The 14,351-nt window shown below is 55.3% G+C and overlaps 1 protein-coding gene across 3 annotated transcripts; it reads left to right on the top strand.

Moving 5' to 3' along the window:
- Positions 1–1,168: 1,168 nt before the first annotated feature.
- Positions 1,169–13,123, top strand: MARCHF2 (membrane associated ring-CH-type finger 2). Of its 3 annotated transcripts, none has more exons than XM_032883807.1 (5): positions 1,169–1,287; positions 4,647–4,874; positions 8,972–9,167; positions 10,532–10,741; positions 12,528–13,123. In XM_032883807.1, exons 2-5 carry the CDS (start codon positions 4,699–4,701, stop codon positions 12,684–12,686), a joined length of 741 nt encoding a protein of 246 aa, XP_032739698.1. In that variant the 5' UTR covers positions 1,169–1,287; positions 4,647–4,698; the 3' UTR covers positions 12,687–13,123. The 3 variants fall into 3 exon arrangements, with proteins under 3 accessions (XP_032739698.1, XP_032739699.1, XP_032739700.1); XM_032883808.1 differs by lacking the exon at positions 1,169–1,287 and adding an exon at positions 1,518–1,635; XM_032883809.1 differs by lacking the exon at positions 1,169–1,287 and adding an exon at positions 1,536–1,635 and having other exon boundaries at positions 4,635–4,874.
- Positions 13,124–14,351: the final 1,228 nt, after the last annotated feature.

Here is a 14,351-nt window from a genome sequence, read left to right as displayed (position 1 = left end):
CTTTTCACTTTTGAAAAATAAAGCTAGTACAACACAACAGAATGTAACTGAGGTAACTGAATTGCTCTATATATTCCATAGAGGGAGGGCAGGAGGGGAGAGGAGTACTGAGGCAATTCTCCATCTTACCTTGGACTCTGCATGTATCTGAACTCTCTGCCTAGGATTCTTCTACCCTCTTTTCTCTTAGTTCACCTCTATTCTGTGTCAGTTGTTAGTTCAATTGCTTCATCCTAAAGGAAGTATTTTTGGACTTTCCAAATTATTCCATGATATGTCCTCCCCACACTTAATACAATTTATCATTTTTGTCATTAATAATTAATTACACAATTGGTTAATTCCTTAGATTAAGGCAACAATATTTGTCTTAACCCTGTGTCCCCAGAGCCTAGGACAGTGGCTGCCTCATAACAAGTCTCTCTCTCTCTTTTTTTTTTTTTTTTAAAGATTTTGTTTATTCATTTGACAGAGATCACAACTAGGCAGAGAGGCAGGCAGAGAGAGAGGAGGAAGCAGGTTCCTGCTGAGCAGAGATCCCGATGCGGGGCTTGATCCCAGGATCCTGAGATCATGACCTGAGCCGAAGGCAGAGGCTTTAACCCACTGAGCCACCCAGGTGCCCCCAGAACAAGCCTCTTACTGATGTTTACTACACCTAGTGAATGAACTTACTGCATGAATGAATGAGCAAGTGAATGATGAGTGGCGTTAGCTTCAGGCTTTTCCACGCCACCTAACCTCTCGTTAACCTATCCTTTTCCCCTCTGTAAAGTGTGATCATACGGTTCCTCTCTATTCCCCTCTCAGAATTAATGAGAGCATAAGGGAGGCGATGAACACTTACAAATCCCTTAGCTGGGTGTCACGTTCAAGTCTGTAACGGTTAGCTAGCACTGGTCGTCGGCAGGTGGCGCCACCAACCCCGCTCGCGCCCCCTGCCGGGATGGGGCGGAGTCAGGGTTGGGGGTGGAGCCGGAGCTGGGGGCGGAGTTAAGACGCGGCGGGGGCGGAGCCCGCAGCTGCGGCGCCGCGGGGCCTGTGCGGCCCAGGACGTCCCTGTCGCCTCCGGCCCCGCCTTCCAGGGCGGGACGTGCATGGGGATTGGCTAGTGCGGGCGAGGGGCAGTAGGCATTGGTCCGTGGCACCGTCGGCTCGGCGGGCGGTGTCCGGACGCAGGTGCCGGCCGGAGCGGAGCTAGCGGCGCTGACGGGACCGGCCGGGCCGGGACCCGGGCCGGGGCTAGAGGAGGGGCCTGCGCGGCCGCCCGGCCCGGCCGCGGGTCAGGTAGGCACGGGCGGGTCGGGGGGAGCTCGGGTCCGCGGGCCGGCCCGGGGTTCGAGGCCCGAACCTGGCTCTCGAGCGGGACGATCAGGCTCAGACCCTCGGCCTCAGCCTTCCCCGGAACGGGGGAAATCGCAGCACGGCGGGAGGTCCCCGAGGCCCGGCACACAGTAGGTGCTCTCTGAGCCTCGGTTTCCCCCTCTGTGAAACCGGGTCATCCCAGCGCCAACCCGATGGGGCTTGTTGGGAGAATTCAGAAGGTGGCGGGTGAGGAAAGACCCTCGCACACAGGAGGCTGTCCGTAAGCGTCTTCCCCAACCTCCTTCCCAGCGCGGCTCTGCCGGGAAGATAGTAAATATTATAATGACTCCGGTACTGTCTACAAAGGACTTGCTTAGCGGACTGCTTGGCTGTTAGTGGGTGCTCAGACCAGGGGAGCCAGAATTTATACGATTCGTTTATTTAGTCTTCTAGGGACCATAATAGGTGGAAGTACTAGAAGTGTTCCCTGTTACACAAATGAAGAAATCGAGGCACAGAGGTCTTTTCCCTTGAGGCCATACAGCAAAAGAGGGCAGAGCTGGGCTTCAACCTGGCCTCCAGCGCAGGGCCACGCAGGGACTGAAGGACACCCAGGAGCTCTCTTCGGTGAGCGAAGAGGAATGAATGCATTTCACAGGCTCCACATTTTTTCTAAAAATAATAGCAGCATTTACTGTGCACTTACTGTGTGCCAAGCACTGGCTGTGGCTTGTGTCCTCAAACCCTCTAATAGCTCTGTGAGCTGATGACAATAATCATGAAGAAGAGCTAATATTTACTGACTTCTTAGTAATTAGGGGTGAATAAGCTGGGTATTGTTATGACCTCCATTTTACAGATGAGAAAACTGAGGCCCAGAGAGTGAAGCAGTTGGCGGGACTGGGCACCGTTAGGGCCCTCTGACTCCTCTCCCTATAGTTTCTTGCCCTGAGGGAAAGGAGGCCGAGCAGGTTGCATTTCCCCAGCGACCCCCACACCCACCTTCCGTGGGCCTAGACAAGGACAAGCTTTGCTGGAGGAATTGAGCCTCGGGGTTCCTTCTCAAGAAGTCCTTCAGCACAGTCCACCAGCTCTATCTTAACTTACTTGACAAAAGAGAAGGATGAGGCCCAGAGAGGCAAAGTGGCTTGTCCCTGGACACACAGCATCAGTGACAGAGTCAAGACTTGAAAGAATCCAGGTCTTTGGAGTCCCAGAGCCACTTGCTGGACTAAGTTCAGATCTTGCTACGGTCCCTTCTTTGTGGTGTGATCTTGGGCAAGTAGCTGCCCCTCTCTGAGCCCCGGTCTCCTCACCCGTCAAATGGGGGTAATTATTAGACTTATGTCATAGATTAGTTGTGAAGACTCAGTGAAATATATCCCCCAGGCACTGTGCCAAGTTCACTTGAGGCATCGGCTCACTCGCCCAGCCCAGCAGCCCCAGAGCTGAGTCCAGCCTTGAGTCCGGCTCCCTTCAAGCCCCAGCTTCTGTGGTTTGCGCAAACCTCTGGCCTCCAGACATCCCTGATTCACACCACGGGCCCCGGAAGACCAAGGCGTGGGGGTCAGGAGGGTTCTTCTCCCCTCTTGCTCTTACAGAGAGTAGGGGCTGAGAAATGAAATGCAACAACTTTGTGCCAGCGACGGCAGAGGGCACGTCCAACCCGGTCCCCCCTTCCCAGAGCTCACCGAGAGTGAAGAAATAAGAGCGCTCCAGGGAGGGGCACATTCCATGAACACAATAATGTGGTCACCAATGGCACTTTGGCCAGTGTGGTCATGGAAGAGGGCCTCTCCGGGCAGGTGGTCTTTGAAGGGGACACTTAGGGCAAGTGTTTAGAGTTTAGCATTCAGCGAGCTTCTCATACCCAGCCTGCGGTAGTCTTTAACGAACTGTGGTTGCTGTCGTAATTCTGGTGATTTTCAGTCCTTGCTTTAGCAGATTTACTGATGAGTTCCCTCCCCAACTCCCAGGAAGAGAAATGGCAGAACTTAATATATAGGAGCTGTGATGATCCTTGGAGCGCCCAATTCCCTACAGGAAGGTTAAGGCTGATGCTTGGGGGGTGGGAAGAATGGAGTCCCCACTTCATGCATTCTTTTGGAGAGCCCAGAGGCTTCCCTGTTGACCTCTGAGCCGGAAGTTCCTCGGGAGGGACAGCTGCGTACACAACACGCCAGGCTCCTGCCACTGCTGCCCCAGGGATGTTATCTGGGCCATGCAGTCTTCCTCCCTGCTTCTCCTGCCTCGGGGCTGTTATCGGCTTATCTGGCTGGCAACGACCCAATTGTGGAGGCTCCGAAGGGCACGGTGGGCCAGGAAGGCTTCTGGCTGAACTGTTTAGACGGTACTGATCATTGCCAGATGATGGCCTTGGTGCAAAGAGTTAGTCAATCACTTAGGCTGGTGTTTCCCCTTCTCGCTTAGGTGTCAGATTTGGCCAGCAGGGGTTGGTAAAATCTGCCTGGGGCTGCCTCAGTGAGTTTGCTGGCGTCTCTGGACTGCAGCTCTTGGAGACAGAGGCTGGAGGATAAGACAGGCTCAGCCCAGGGACCCTGGCTCCAGGTTTGCTGTTGCCTCTGTTACTTCCAGGAAGTTCTCAGGGGAAACACACAAAGTCTCACTGGCTCCTTCTGGGTTGGGGGTGAAGGCTGCCAAGGGTTCCTTTTGGTGGAGCAGACCCTAGGTAGGGGGTAGGGGGAAGAATAGTGCTGAGGCCCCCCACCCAGAGCAGACTTGAGGTCGCTCCCTAAGTCTCTGGTCATCTCCCACTGCTTCTCCTCGAGGACACGGGCACGTCTTGGAGCACCTGCTCCAGCAGGAACAGAGGATGCTGAGAGCCCCCTACCCAGCCTGCACCATTTTCCTGATGGCCTGACGAGTCAAGGAGGTATCAGACGATGTCCTGTCCTGTTCGGCCAGGTTTCTAGCTCAGTTCTGCCCCACTCCAAGGCAGGCTCACATGCTCTGAGCCCAGCCCCGGAAATCCAGTCCATGGAGAACAAGTGTCTAGGTGGTTGGCGGGCATGGTTCTAGCCCAGGAAAGCCCCAAGCAGAGGGCCTGGCACACAGCAGGCACTCAGTACCTGTTCGGGGCTCTTACCATGTCTGGAGATGTGATGCTGGGGGTGGCCTCCAAGCCTTGAGGGCTGGACCTGGCTGGCCTTTCTCAGGAGGCCCCTCCTGTGCATCAGGCTTGGGCTGAGTTGCAAGTAGCATCCCATTGAATCCCCCGTTTTACAGATTGCGCAACTGAGGCTCCGAGACCTGGATTCGAATGCCAATTGGTGTTTGGCTTGATAAACTTGCCCTTAACCTCCCTGCCGGCCTCTCCCCAGGCTCCTGGGACCATGGGCCTCGGGCCCTGAGGACACAGGGCTCCTTGTGGCCATGACGACGGGTGACTGCTGCCACCTCCCTGGCTCGCTGTGTGACTGCTCTGGCAGCCCTGCCTTCTCCAAGGTCGTGGAGGCCACTGGCCTCGGGCCACCCCAGTATGTGGCACAGGTGACTTCAAGGGATGGTCGGCTCCTCTCAACTGTCATCCGAGCCTTGGATACATCAAGGTGAGTGGCAACCGAGCAGGGGTCTTTGCTGTCATTTGCTTTACTCTCTGGGCCAAGTGATTTTCTCCCGGTCTGGGGTCAGAAATCCAGTTGTCTAGAGGGCGCAGGGGGGCAAACAAGCCAGAGAAAGGGGCCTCAGTCTTAACTGCCGTGCAGACACAGAGGCCCGGGCTGGCCGGGTCCGGTTCTCCAGGAAAAGCGGAAATCCCAGGTTGCTGGGTGAAATCTGGAGATTAGACCGTGGGGAGCAGCTCCTAGTTTGGAGAAACACGATAAGGGAGTGATTCACGGTGCAGGCTGCGGATTCACAGCACCAGGGCTCAAATCCTGCCCAGCAGCCCCTCTCCTTCTGGGACCCTGGACAAGTTACTTTACCCTAGTCTCTTGGAGATGGGGACACCTTCCTCATTGCATTGTTCCGAGAGTCCCTTGCCGTGTGGTCCACCTCCGGTGTCTGTCCACGGGTTTGCCACCTCATCTGCCTTTGATAAAAGTAGTTAAGCCCCAGTGCAGGCCTTCCAGACCCCCTGTGAGCTACGCCTGCCTGGTTCGCCAATCTGTCATCGCTTCCAAAGAAAAGAGCTTGAAGTAAACCCTTCAAATCTGAATCTGAATCCATTTTAACTCGTTCGGATTTCAGACACAAATCGGAATCCGTTTTCCCTCATTCGGATTTAAAACAGCCACCAGCTTGGCTAAGGGAATGAGACTCTGGGGGATATCTTTTTCTTTTTTTAATTTTTCAAGTGTTCTGGCGTTGCCATTAGGTTTATCTGCTGAGATCTCTTTCCTAAGTTCTTTTCCAAGTTTTTTTTGTGTGTGTGTGTGTGTGTGTGTTTTCATTGTGGTAAAATATAGATAATCTAAGGTGTGCCACTGTAACCTCACACTGTTGGGCAGCCACCCCCCACCACCCGTCTCTAGAACTTTCTCGTCTTCCCAAACTGAACCTCTGTCGCCCTGAAGCACGAACTCCCCGCCCCCTCCCCCACCCTGTGCCTACCATCGCCTCTCTGTCTCTGTGAATGGGACTCCTCATTCACATACTGTGGCTCCTGGGAGTCCACAGTATTCGTCTTTCTGTGACTGGCTCGTTTCACCGAGCTTTGTGTCATCAGGATTCACCCGTGTTGTGGCTTGTGTCAGAATTAAATCATAAGCTGTTCATTCCAACATCAAAAGAAGCCCCTGGGAGACCTCGAAGTGCTTTGGAGGGAGCTCACTGCCATTCACCCTCCAAGTCTTTGCCGGGCGTCACTTCCTCCAGGAAGCCTTGCTCAAGCCCAGATGATATGGCGGGGCTCCTAGGCCGCCTCTGGGGTGTGGGGTTTTATAACCTCATTCCTGTCAGTGCTCTTGAAGGCAGGTCAGAGTCTGTGCTGGGTAAGCTAGGCTGGGAGCGAGGGGACATTTGGTGGGGTAGGGGGCCTGGGAAGAGGCTGACCAAAGCTAGGGTCTCCCTACATGGGGTGTCTGAGGGGCACTAAGTGCCATCCCCACTTCCCCACCCTCCCTCCTGACACCTGGGAAAACCAAGGCCCAGAGGGAGGCAGATACCTGCTTGTGTCCCTGAGCATTGCTGAGGCTTAAACCTAGGGCTCCTGCTGGGGTTGGAAGGGGAGAAGTTTGTTAGTCCCACCAACTAGTCCTGCAGTCCTCAGAAACAGGACAAGTGGCAGGGAGCAGAGAGTCCCTCTGTGACCCCACGGATGGTCAGGACAGCCATGCCCCCGAGACCACTAGGCCCTCTCGATCCGCTTCTTGGCCTCTTTGCTCATGGCTCCTCCCCTCTGAATTTTTTTTTTCCTTTCTTTTTATTTTTTAAAATTATTTATTTATTTATTTTTTTAAAAGATTTTTTATTTATTTATTTGACAGATAGAGATCACAAGTAGGCAGAGAGGCAGGCAGAGAGAAAGAGAGAGAGAGGAGGAAGCAGGCTCCCTGCAGAGCAGAGAGCCCGATGTGGGGCTTGATCCCAGGACCCTGAGATCATGACCTGAGCCGAAGGCAGAGGCTTTAACCCACTGAGCCACCCAGGCGCCCCTCCTTTCTTTTTAAAGTCATCTATCCCCAGCATGGGCTTGAACTCATGACTCCAAGATCAAGAGTCACAGCCTCTGCAGGCTGAGCCAGCCACAGGCCCCTCCCCTCTGAGTTTTGATCCCACTCATCCCAAACCTGCCCAGGCTGAGGACCCGGGCAGATCCACCCTCCCAGAGAGAAGGCTGCTGTTTTCCCGAAGTGTTCTCATCCTTCAGCCTTTGGCGCTCTGCCCACCAGTGCCAGAGCGAGCCCAGGCCGTCCTCGAAGCTTCCCAGAGCATTTCTGCAACCCCGACCCTTCCCCTGCTGCCTCTTCCACGTGGCTTCTGCCGGCTTCCTTGCCCACACTCTCCTTTCTCTTGCTCTTGGAGTGTGCCCTGGGCAGCCCCACTGAGGCTCCCCATCTCCACCCCTGGCCCATTTCCTTCTCATCGGTGCCGTTTGCGCTATTAACCTGCCAGAATTTCACGAGTGAAGCCCATTTCTCTCGTCCTCCCTCCTGAAACAGGCAGCATAGTATAGCTGTTAAGGGGGCCCTAGAGCAAGACGTCCTGGGTTCACACCCCGGCTTCGCAGCCTACTAGCTGCGTGAGTTCACGTACACGGGGTCACCCCTTGGTGCCTCAGTTTCCCCATCCGTGAAAGGAGGGCAAAACAGCACCTTCCTCGCAGGTTCCCTGGGAGAATAACAGATTGGTCCACATGCTGCCCTCCGAACAGGGCCCGGTCCTTAACAAGCGCTCCGCAAGAAGTCAGGTTTCATTTTGTTTTGTTTTCTCCGAAGTGGCTTTTCCAAAAAAAGTAGGGTTCCCTGGGACAAACCCTACACTGACATGGCTCTTCCTCAAGGTTCTCGTCCCTTCTACTTCCCGGGGTTGGCTTCCGGAGCAGGGATTCCTTTCCTGTTAACTCTGGGCGGGGGCGCAGTGGGATCAGGGTGGAGACCCGTACAGCCTTTGACCTGGTGGAGGACTGCAGAAGGTAGCCGTGAGGGGTCCCCTCGTGGTTTTGGCTTTAAAGCAGCCACACTCTGCCCCACAGCAGGAGACGCTGAGGAGAGGATAGAAAATAGTTTCTGAGGGGAAACTGCTGTTATCTGGGAAGCAGCCCTCCTGGTCTGCCTCCTTTGAGTGTTCCTGCAGTCCACTCTCCGGGCAGAAATGTCTGGAAAACAATGACTCATGTGCTGGACAGCCTCTGCGCCCACCGAGGCCACACCCCCTGCCCTGAGCTGCCCCAGGAAGGACCCGGTATCCCCAGAGACCAGGCTGGGGCTGAGGCTTCCCTGAAGCGGCTTCCTGTGGACGTTTGTTATGTCTTCTGAGCCCCGCTAAAACAACAAGAGCAGGGGAACTACTCTCCCTGGATGCACAGGTTTCCCAGGTAGCGTGGCCTTCAGGTGTGGCTAGATCCAGAGGTGGTGTCCTTGAGAATCTGTCTTTTCCTGTTGCTTGGCTCTGCTTTTCTCTGTTTGGCACCATTCACAGACTCCACGTGGGGACCAGACGATGCCATCAGTTCCTGACTTACATCAGCCTTGCTGTCTCTAGTTCTGGAGTTGGAGGGGTGGGGGTGGGAAGAATTTCAGAAATTAATTCACAGTGACTCTGATTGCTTCACACATGCCTTTCCCTGAATCAGTCCCAGTGACCAGGGGTGTGTGGTGTTCTAACTGGTCAGGCCTGAGGTCACCAGGGGTGTTGTCAGCTCTGCTCTAGTCCTCAAGGACCAAAAATTGTTGGTTGCCCAGGACAGTTAAGGGAGTATTGCAGGCAAAGGAGGAGCACACGTCAGATGGGCATGTATAAGAGGTGATTACCCTGGACCAGAAATGGGCCACAGGAACCCAGGGAGGGAGCACACGGCTACAGTTTTGGGAATTTGGGAGAGCTTTACAAAGGAAAGGAGGTCTGGAGCTGGGCGTTGAAGGATGAGTAGGAGTTTGCCAAGTGGCAGCATAGGGGCAATGCTGAGCCTGTGATCCAGTGGGTGGCGGAGCAGGCATAGGCAGGAGGCTTGCTTATTAGTCATGTGCTCTGTCTCTTTGTCTAGCGATGGTCCCTTCTGCCGGATCTGCCACGAGGGAGCAAATGGGGAGAGCCTGCTCTCTCCATGTGGTTGCACTGGCACGCTGGGTGCCGTTCACAAGAGCTGTCTGGAGAGGTGGCTTTCCTCGTCCAACACCAGCTACTGTGAGCTGTGCCACACGGAGTTTGCAGTGGAGAAGCGGCCCCGACCCCTCACAGAGGTATGCTGGGGAGCCCCAGGTTGGAGCAGGCAGAGGGAAGGCAGACGGGCCTAGGGCCAGAGGAGGGGACTGCCCAGGAGTATCCTTCTCTATAGAGTGGACCTCCTTCCCCACCACCTCCCCCTATGGTAGATTCTGCAGATGGGGGTGGGGAACCAGGCCTGAGACCCTGTGCCCCCTCCCTGTTCTGTCACCCCTAAAGTTGAGACCTGAAGAATGAGGAGTCAGTAATGCCAAGGACCCAACCTGGGGAAGGGCTGTCCTGGCAGAGTGCACAAGTGCAAAGGCCCTGAGGCCAGGAAGAGTTTAGCATTCCTGATGAAGCCTGTGTGGCTGGAGTGGAGCAAGTTACCGGAGATGACCGTGGCAGCTACTCCGGGCTTTGTGGGCTCTGCCCAGGAGCTTAGACCTCAGCCTGAGAGGCATGGGTCAGGACTGAGATGAGCATTTTCGGGTGTGGGTGGTGCCTCACTGCTCCCCAGAGCTCTGCTGGCTGCATGGATGCCCTCTGGACTCCTCTGGGTCTGACTTAGAAAGGCCCCTGGCCCGCCCAGGGGGAAGGTGGGGGGGCCCTGGGGGTGGGATTTAGGAGAACAGTGAGGTGAGGGAGAGGCAGCACCCCTCTCCCTTTGCCCTTGCCCTCTAGCCACACGGGCCTCCTCCTTGCTGTACTTTGCCCAGGCCATACACTCCTGAATCAGGGCCCCGTATTTGCTGCTCTGTTGCCTGGGGTGCCGTTCCCCCCCACCCCCTGCCCCGTTCTTCATGTGGCTGCTTTTGCTCATTCGGTTAAACTCATGGTCCCCTCCTCAGCAAGGCCATCCCCTCCCCAACCATGCACCCCATTTCATACCTCTTGCACCAGCACAGGAGCTCCAGAAGGGCAGGGACCCTTCTGTTCTGTTCACCGGAATTACCATAAGTGAAGCCCACTTCTCTCGCCCCTTCCTCTGCGGCAGGCTGTGGAGCACAGCATCCACGGGTGCACGGGCCCTGCAGCCAGACCCCCCTGCTCCCCAGCTTGCAGTCCTGGCTCTGTGGGTGACGAGTTGTGTGACTAGTTGTGTGAGCTGGCACAAATGTGTCCGTCCCTCTGTGCGCTCTCAGTTTCTCCCATCCGTACAATGGGGGCACCTAGCAGGGACCAGGAGCTCATTGTAGGCTCAGTAAGTATGTGAAGGAAGGAGAGGACAGAAGAGACACCCGGGAGGAGTCTGGTCCCGCAGGACCCACCCATCCCCCTGCTGGATCTGCAGGTAGAGACGCAAGGCCTGGAGCTCCCGCACCCCATCCCTAGGCTGGGGGTCTCGTGGGAGGGCCGTATGAAGCCCACTTCAGCAGCTCCTCCCCGTACCCCCCTGCAGTGGCTGAAGGACCCAGGTCCTCGGACGGAGAAGCGGACGCTGTGCTGTGACATGGTATGCTTCCTGTTCATCACGCCGCTGGCTGCCATCTCGGGCTGGCTGTGCCTGCGCGGCGCCCAGGACCACCTCCGGCTCCACAGCCGGCTCGAGGCCGTGGGGCTCATCGCGCTCACCATTGCCCTGTTTACCATCTATGTCCTCTGGACGCTGGTGAGTGGCTGCCGGCTGGAGGCATCTGGGGGTCTCTGGTTTAGGGTAGGCAGGCCAGGGGTTTGGGCAATGGCTTGGGGGCCTCCCTGCCTGCCTCCGCCTCGTTGTGCCTCTGCCCGGGGGGAAGCAATTCCTGGCATCTCATGGAGCTCCACATTCTGAGCCCAACCAAGGACCAGGGAAGCCATGAGTCAGGTGTGAGCTCGGCTTCTGAAAGATGAGGGCGCCTGACTGGCAGTGTCGAGCGTAGGCCTGGCCTTCCGCAAGCCCAGCAGGAGCAGCTGGGGTCAGGGGAGAGGGAGGGCAGGAGGATGAGGGGAAGAGCGAGCCCAGAAGAGTGGGAGGGAAAGAGCAGGAGAAGGAGAAGGACGGACAGACAGGAAGCCAAAGAGGTGAAGAGGGAAGGCCACTGGGTTCAGGAGGGACTGGACTGGCAGCCATGAGGACCCTCACCCAGAGAGGAGCCCCCCAGTCTCACCTCTTAGGGATAACCACTGTTGTCTAGCTGTGGGAGCGATCCCTTCTCAAAAAGTATTGGGTATCCACTAACAGTTTTTTTTTTTTTTTTTAATGCAAACAGCATGAAACCATACCTACGGCTTCATAGTCTGCTTGCTTTCACTTTGCTAACGTCCTTTAAAAAAAAAAGGCAGCCACCCAACAGCTATTCATGGTCTGGATGTACAGTATTTATTTAACTAATCCCTTTTGATGGACACCGGGATTCTTTCTTATGTTTTCTTCCCCTTCCTTTTTTTTTTTTTTTTTTTGCTGTTTTGAACAGTGCATTGAGCACCACCTGTGCAAATGCCTTCTTGGAACTTGCTTGATCAAAGACTATGAACCACTGACACTGGTTTAAAAAAATTTTTTTTTTATAGACTATATTGGGTCAGTTTCAGGTTCACAGCGAAACTGAGAAGAGGATACACAGAGTTCTCGTATATCCCCAACCCCATCCCCCTCCCTAGCCTTCCCCACTATCAGTGTGTCACCAGAGGGGCCCCTTTGTTACAATAGAGGGACCTACATTGACACATCACTGTCCTCTAGAGCCCGTGGCTTCCATTACGGTTCATACTTGGTGCTGTACCTTCTCTGGGGTTTGGACAGATGGAGGATGAATGTAGCCACCAGTATGGGATCCTACATGGTAATTCCACTGCCCTAAAAGTGCTCTGGGCTCCATCTGTTCGTCCCTGACCCCCACCCTCCAACTCCTGCCACCACTGGTCTTCGTGTCATCTCCATAGTTTCATCCTTACAGAATGTCACAGAGTTGGAATCGGATAGTGTGTAGCCTTCCAGACTGGGTTCTTTCCCTAGTAACCTGCATTTGAGGTTCTTCCATGTCTTTTCATGGCCAGAGAGGTCATTTCTTTTTAGCACTGGCTAATATTCCCTTGTCTGGATGGCCCACCGACTTCTTGCTGGCTTCCGAGTTCGGGCAGTTCTCTGACCCGGTGACATTTAAACCCTTCCAAGAAGCTGTCCCACTTCAGTCCCACTCTAAGACAAACAGAAAGGGAACTCTTTGCTCTGTGCCGCTGACCCCTGCACTTTGTAGGGTCCCAAATGCTGGTGGGGAGTTTTCCCTGGAGAGTGAACGGGTGTGTGTATGCAGTCCAAATGAGAAATGTATGAATGCAGTCTCTGTTTCTGGAAGCAGGAGCCCGGCCCGGGTTTGGGCCAAAGCAGGTGCCACCTGGGCTCAGCTTCCCTCCCCTGGGGGCGGAGACCAGAGGCTGGCATTCCTCTCCCCCCTCCCCCCCCCGCTGCCCTGCAGGTCTCCTTCCGCTACCACTGCCAGCTGTACTCAGAGTGGAGAAGGACCAACCAGAAAGTTCGCCTGAAAATCCGTGATGCAGAGGGCTCTGAGGGCGCGCAGCACTCCTCACTGGCAGCTGGACTCCTGAAGAAGGTGGCAGACGAGACACCAGTGTGAAGGCTGGGCTGGCAGGGCCAGAGGCAGCTGGTGACGCCCTGGTATTTGGAAGGACAAAACCGCCCGACCCTTCCTGCACGGCCGGAATGCTTCTTAGGCCAAGAGACACCAAGCGGAGCTGATTTCTGTGATCCCACGTGAAGATATTCTCCAGTTGTTTTGCACACTGTGGTACATGAGGACAGATGGACGTGGTCCTGAGCTTCGGACGGAGCAGGCACCCTGATCTCGTTCTGAGGTCCACCCGGCCCCCTTAGGGGCCAGCAGCCACGGCCATAGGTGAACCAGGGCGCCCACGGGGCTGGGAGGTTCCGCAAGCTTCTTGCACTTCTTTGCACCTGGCAGGCTCACTGCCCTGGCACCCCTGACTTTATAAAGTTGCACTGCGTTTCCAACACCCACCCTGAACGAATAAAAGGAGCCCTTGCTGGACAAAACGGACTTGTCAGTTACATTTCTGAGCCGAGGCCTTGAAAGGAGGCACCTGGGACCTACAGGGCATCAGGTTAAAGAAACAAAACGGACCCTCACTCAGCTGGTTTTGAGGGATCTGTTGTGTACGCCCGGAAGACACAAAGCCGGAGTTTTTGAGCAAAGAGCAGGTGGTGGCAGGGTCGTATAATAAATGATTTCAAGTAAATACACGTAAGAAGAACAGTTCCCATCTACTTTGCATCTAGAGTGGGCCAGTTATCATGCTGGGCCCTTTCACACTCCCAATCACTAACGTCCGTACTTAGCGAGGGTGACCTGTGTCTGAGCCTTCGCAGGTGTCCTCCCTCTGCCCATCCTCAGCGGTAGGAATGGCTCTTACCCCCATTTTACAGAGAAGCCCGAGGCTCAGAGCAGGGAAGCTTTTGTCTGAGGCCCCAAGGCTCTAGGAAGCAGAGTTAGGGTTGATCCCCGGGGCCACACGGGTCTAGTGCCGAGCGTTCTGCAGAGAAGCAGCAGAATACAGTCATGCTAGCGGCGGCATCCACTTCTTGAGCTCTTTCTGAGCTTTCTACATTTGAGGGTTCGCTCCATGGAGCCACAGTTATTACTCAGAGCAGATCCAAAAGGTGGGTTCCGGGGCTCTCTTGGGAATCCCATCTGCAGATAAGCAAACAGGGGCTCAGAGCATTACTCAGAGCATTACTCACCCAAGGCCACACATCCCTGATGGGCTGTGGTATTTTCTCTCGTTTGCTGCACGAGTGACTGTGGGGTGTGTGGCTCACCCGGAGAGGGAGGAAAACCCTTTCTGCCGTAGGTAGATAATAGGGAAGCCAGCCTGGCCACTGGGCGGGGGGAACAGCAAAGGGCAAAGGCCTGAAGGCTGGAAGCTGTGCGGCCCGGGGGAGGAGCCGCAGAGCCGCTGAGCCATGCTTGGAGCCCTGTAACTGAGGGGCAGAGGGGCAGGAGAGAGGCAGACAGATAGAGGAGTAGGCCTCTGCAGGCTTCTGGGGGCCTGCAGAACAGGTTCATACCCAAGTGCCTCAGCTCGGCTGGCAATCAGGGTCCTTCTAACCTTCTGTAGCTTTTTATGCCACGCATTTCTGGCACCCACCTCTCACGGGCTGACTTTGGGATGTGCTGTCCCTGGAGACAGTGCTGAGGCCCCAGGATGTGCCATCATGAAAAAAAGATCCTTTGCAAGTCTCTTCTAACACTTTTATTTTTGTT

The sequence above is a fragment of the Lontra canadensis genome, unplaced genomic scaffold (genome assembly GCF_010015895.1).
Source record: "Lontra canadensis isolate GAN:19392208 unplaced genomic scaffold, GSC_riverotter_1.0 scaffold88, whole genome shotgun sequence".
Taxonomy (NCBI): domain Eukaryota; kingdom Metazoa; phylum Chordata; class Mammalia; order Carnivora; family Mustelidae; genus Lontra; species Lontra canadensis.
This window is presented reverse-complemented; position numbering and strand designations above follow the sequence as displayed.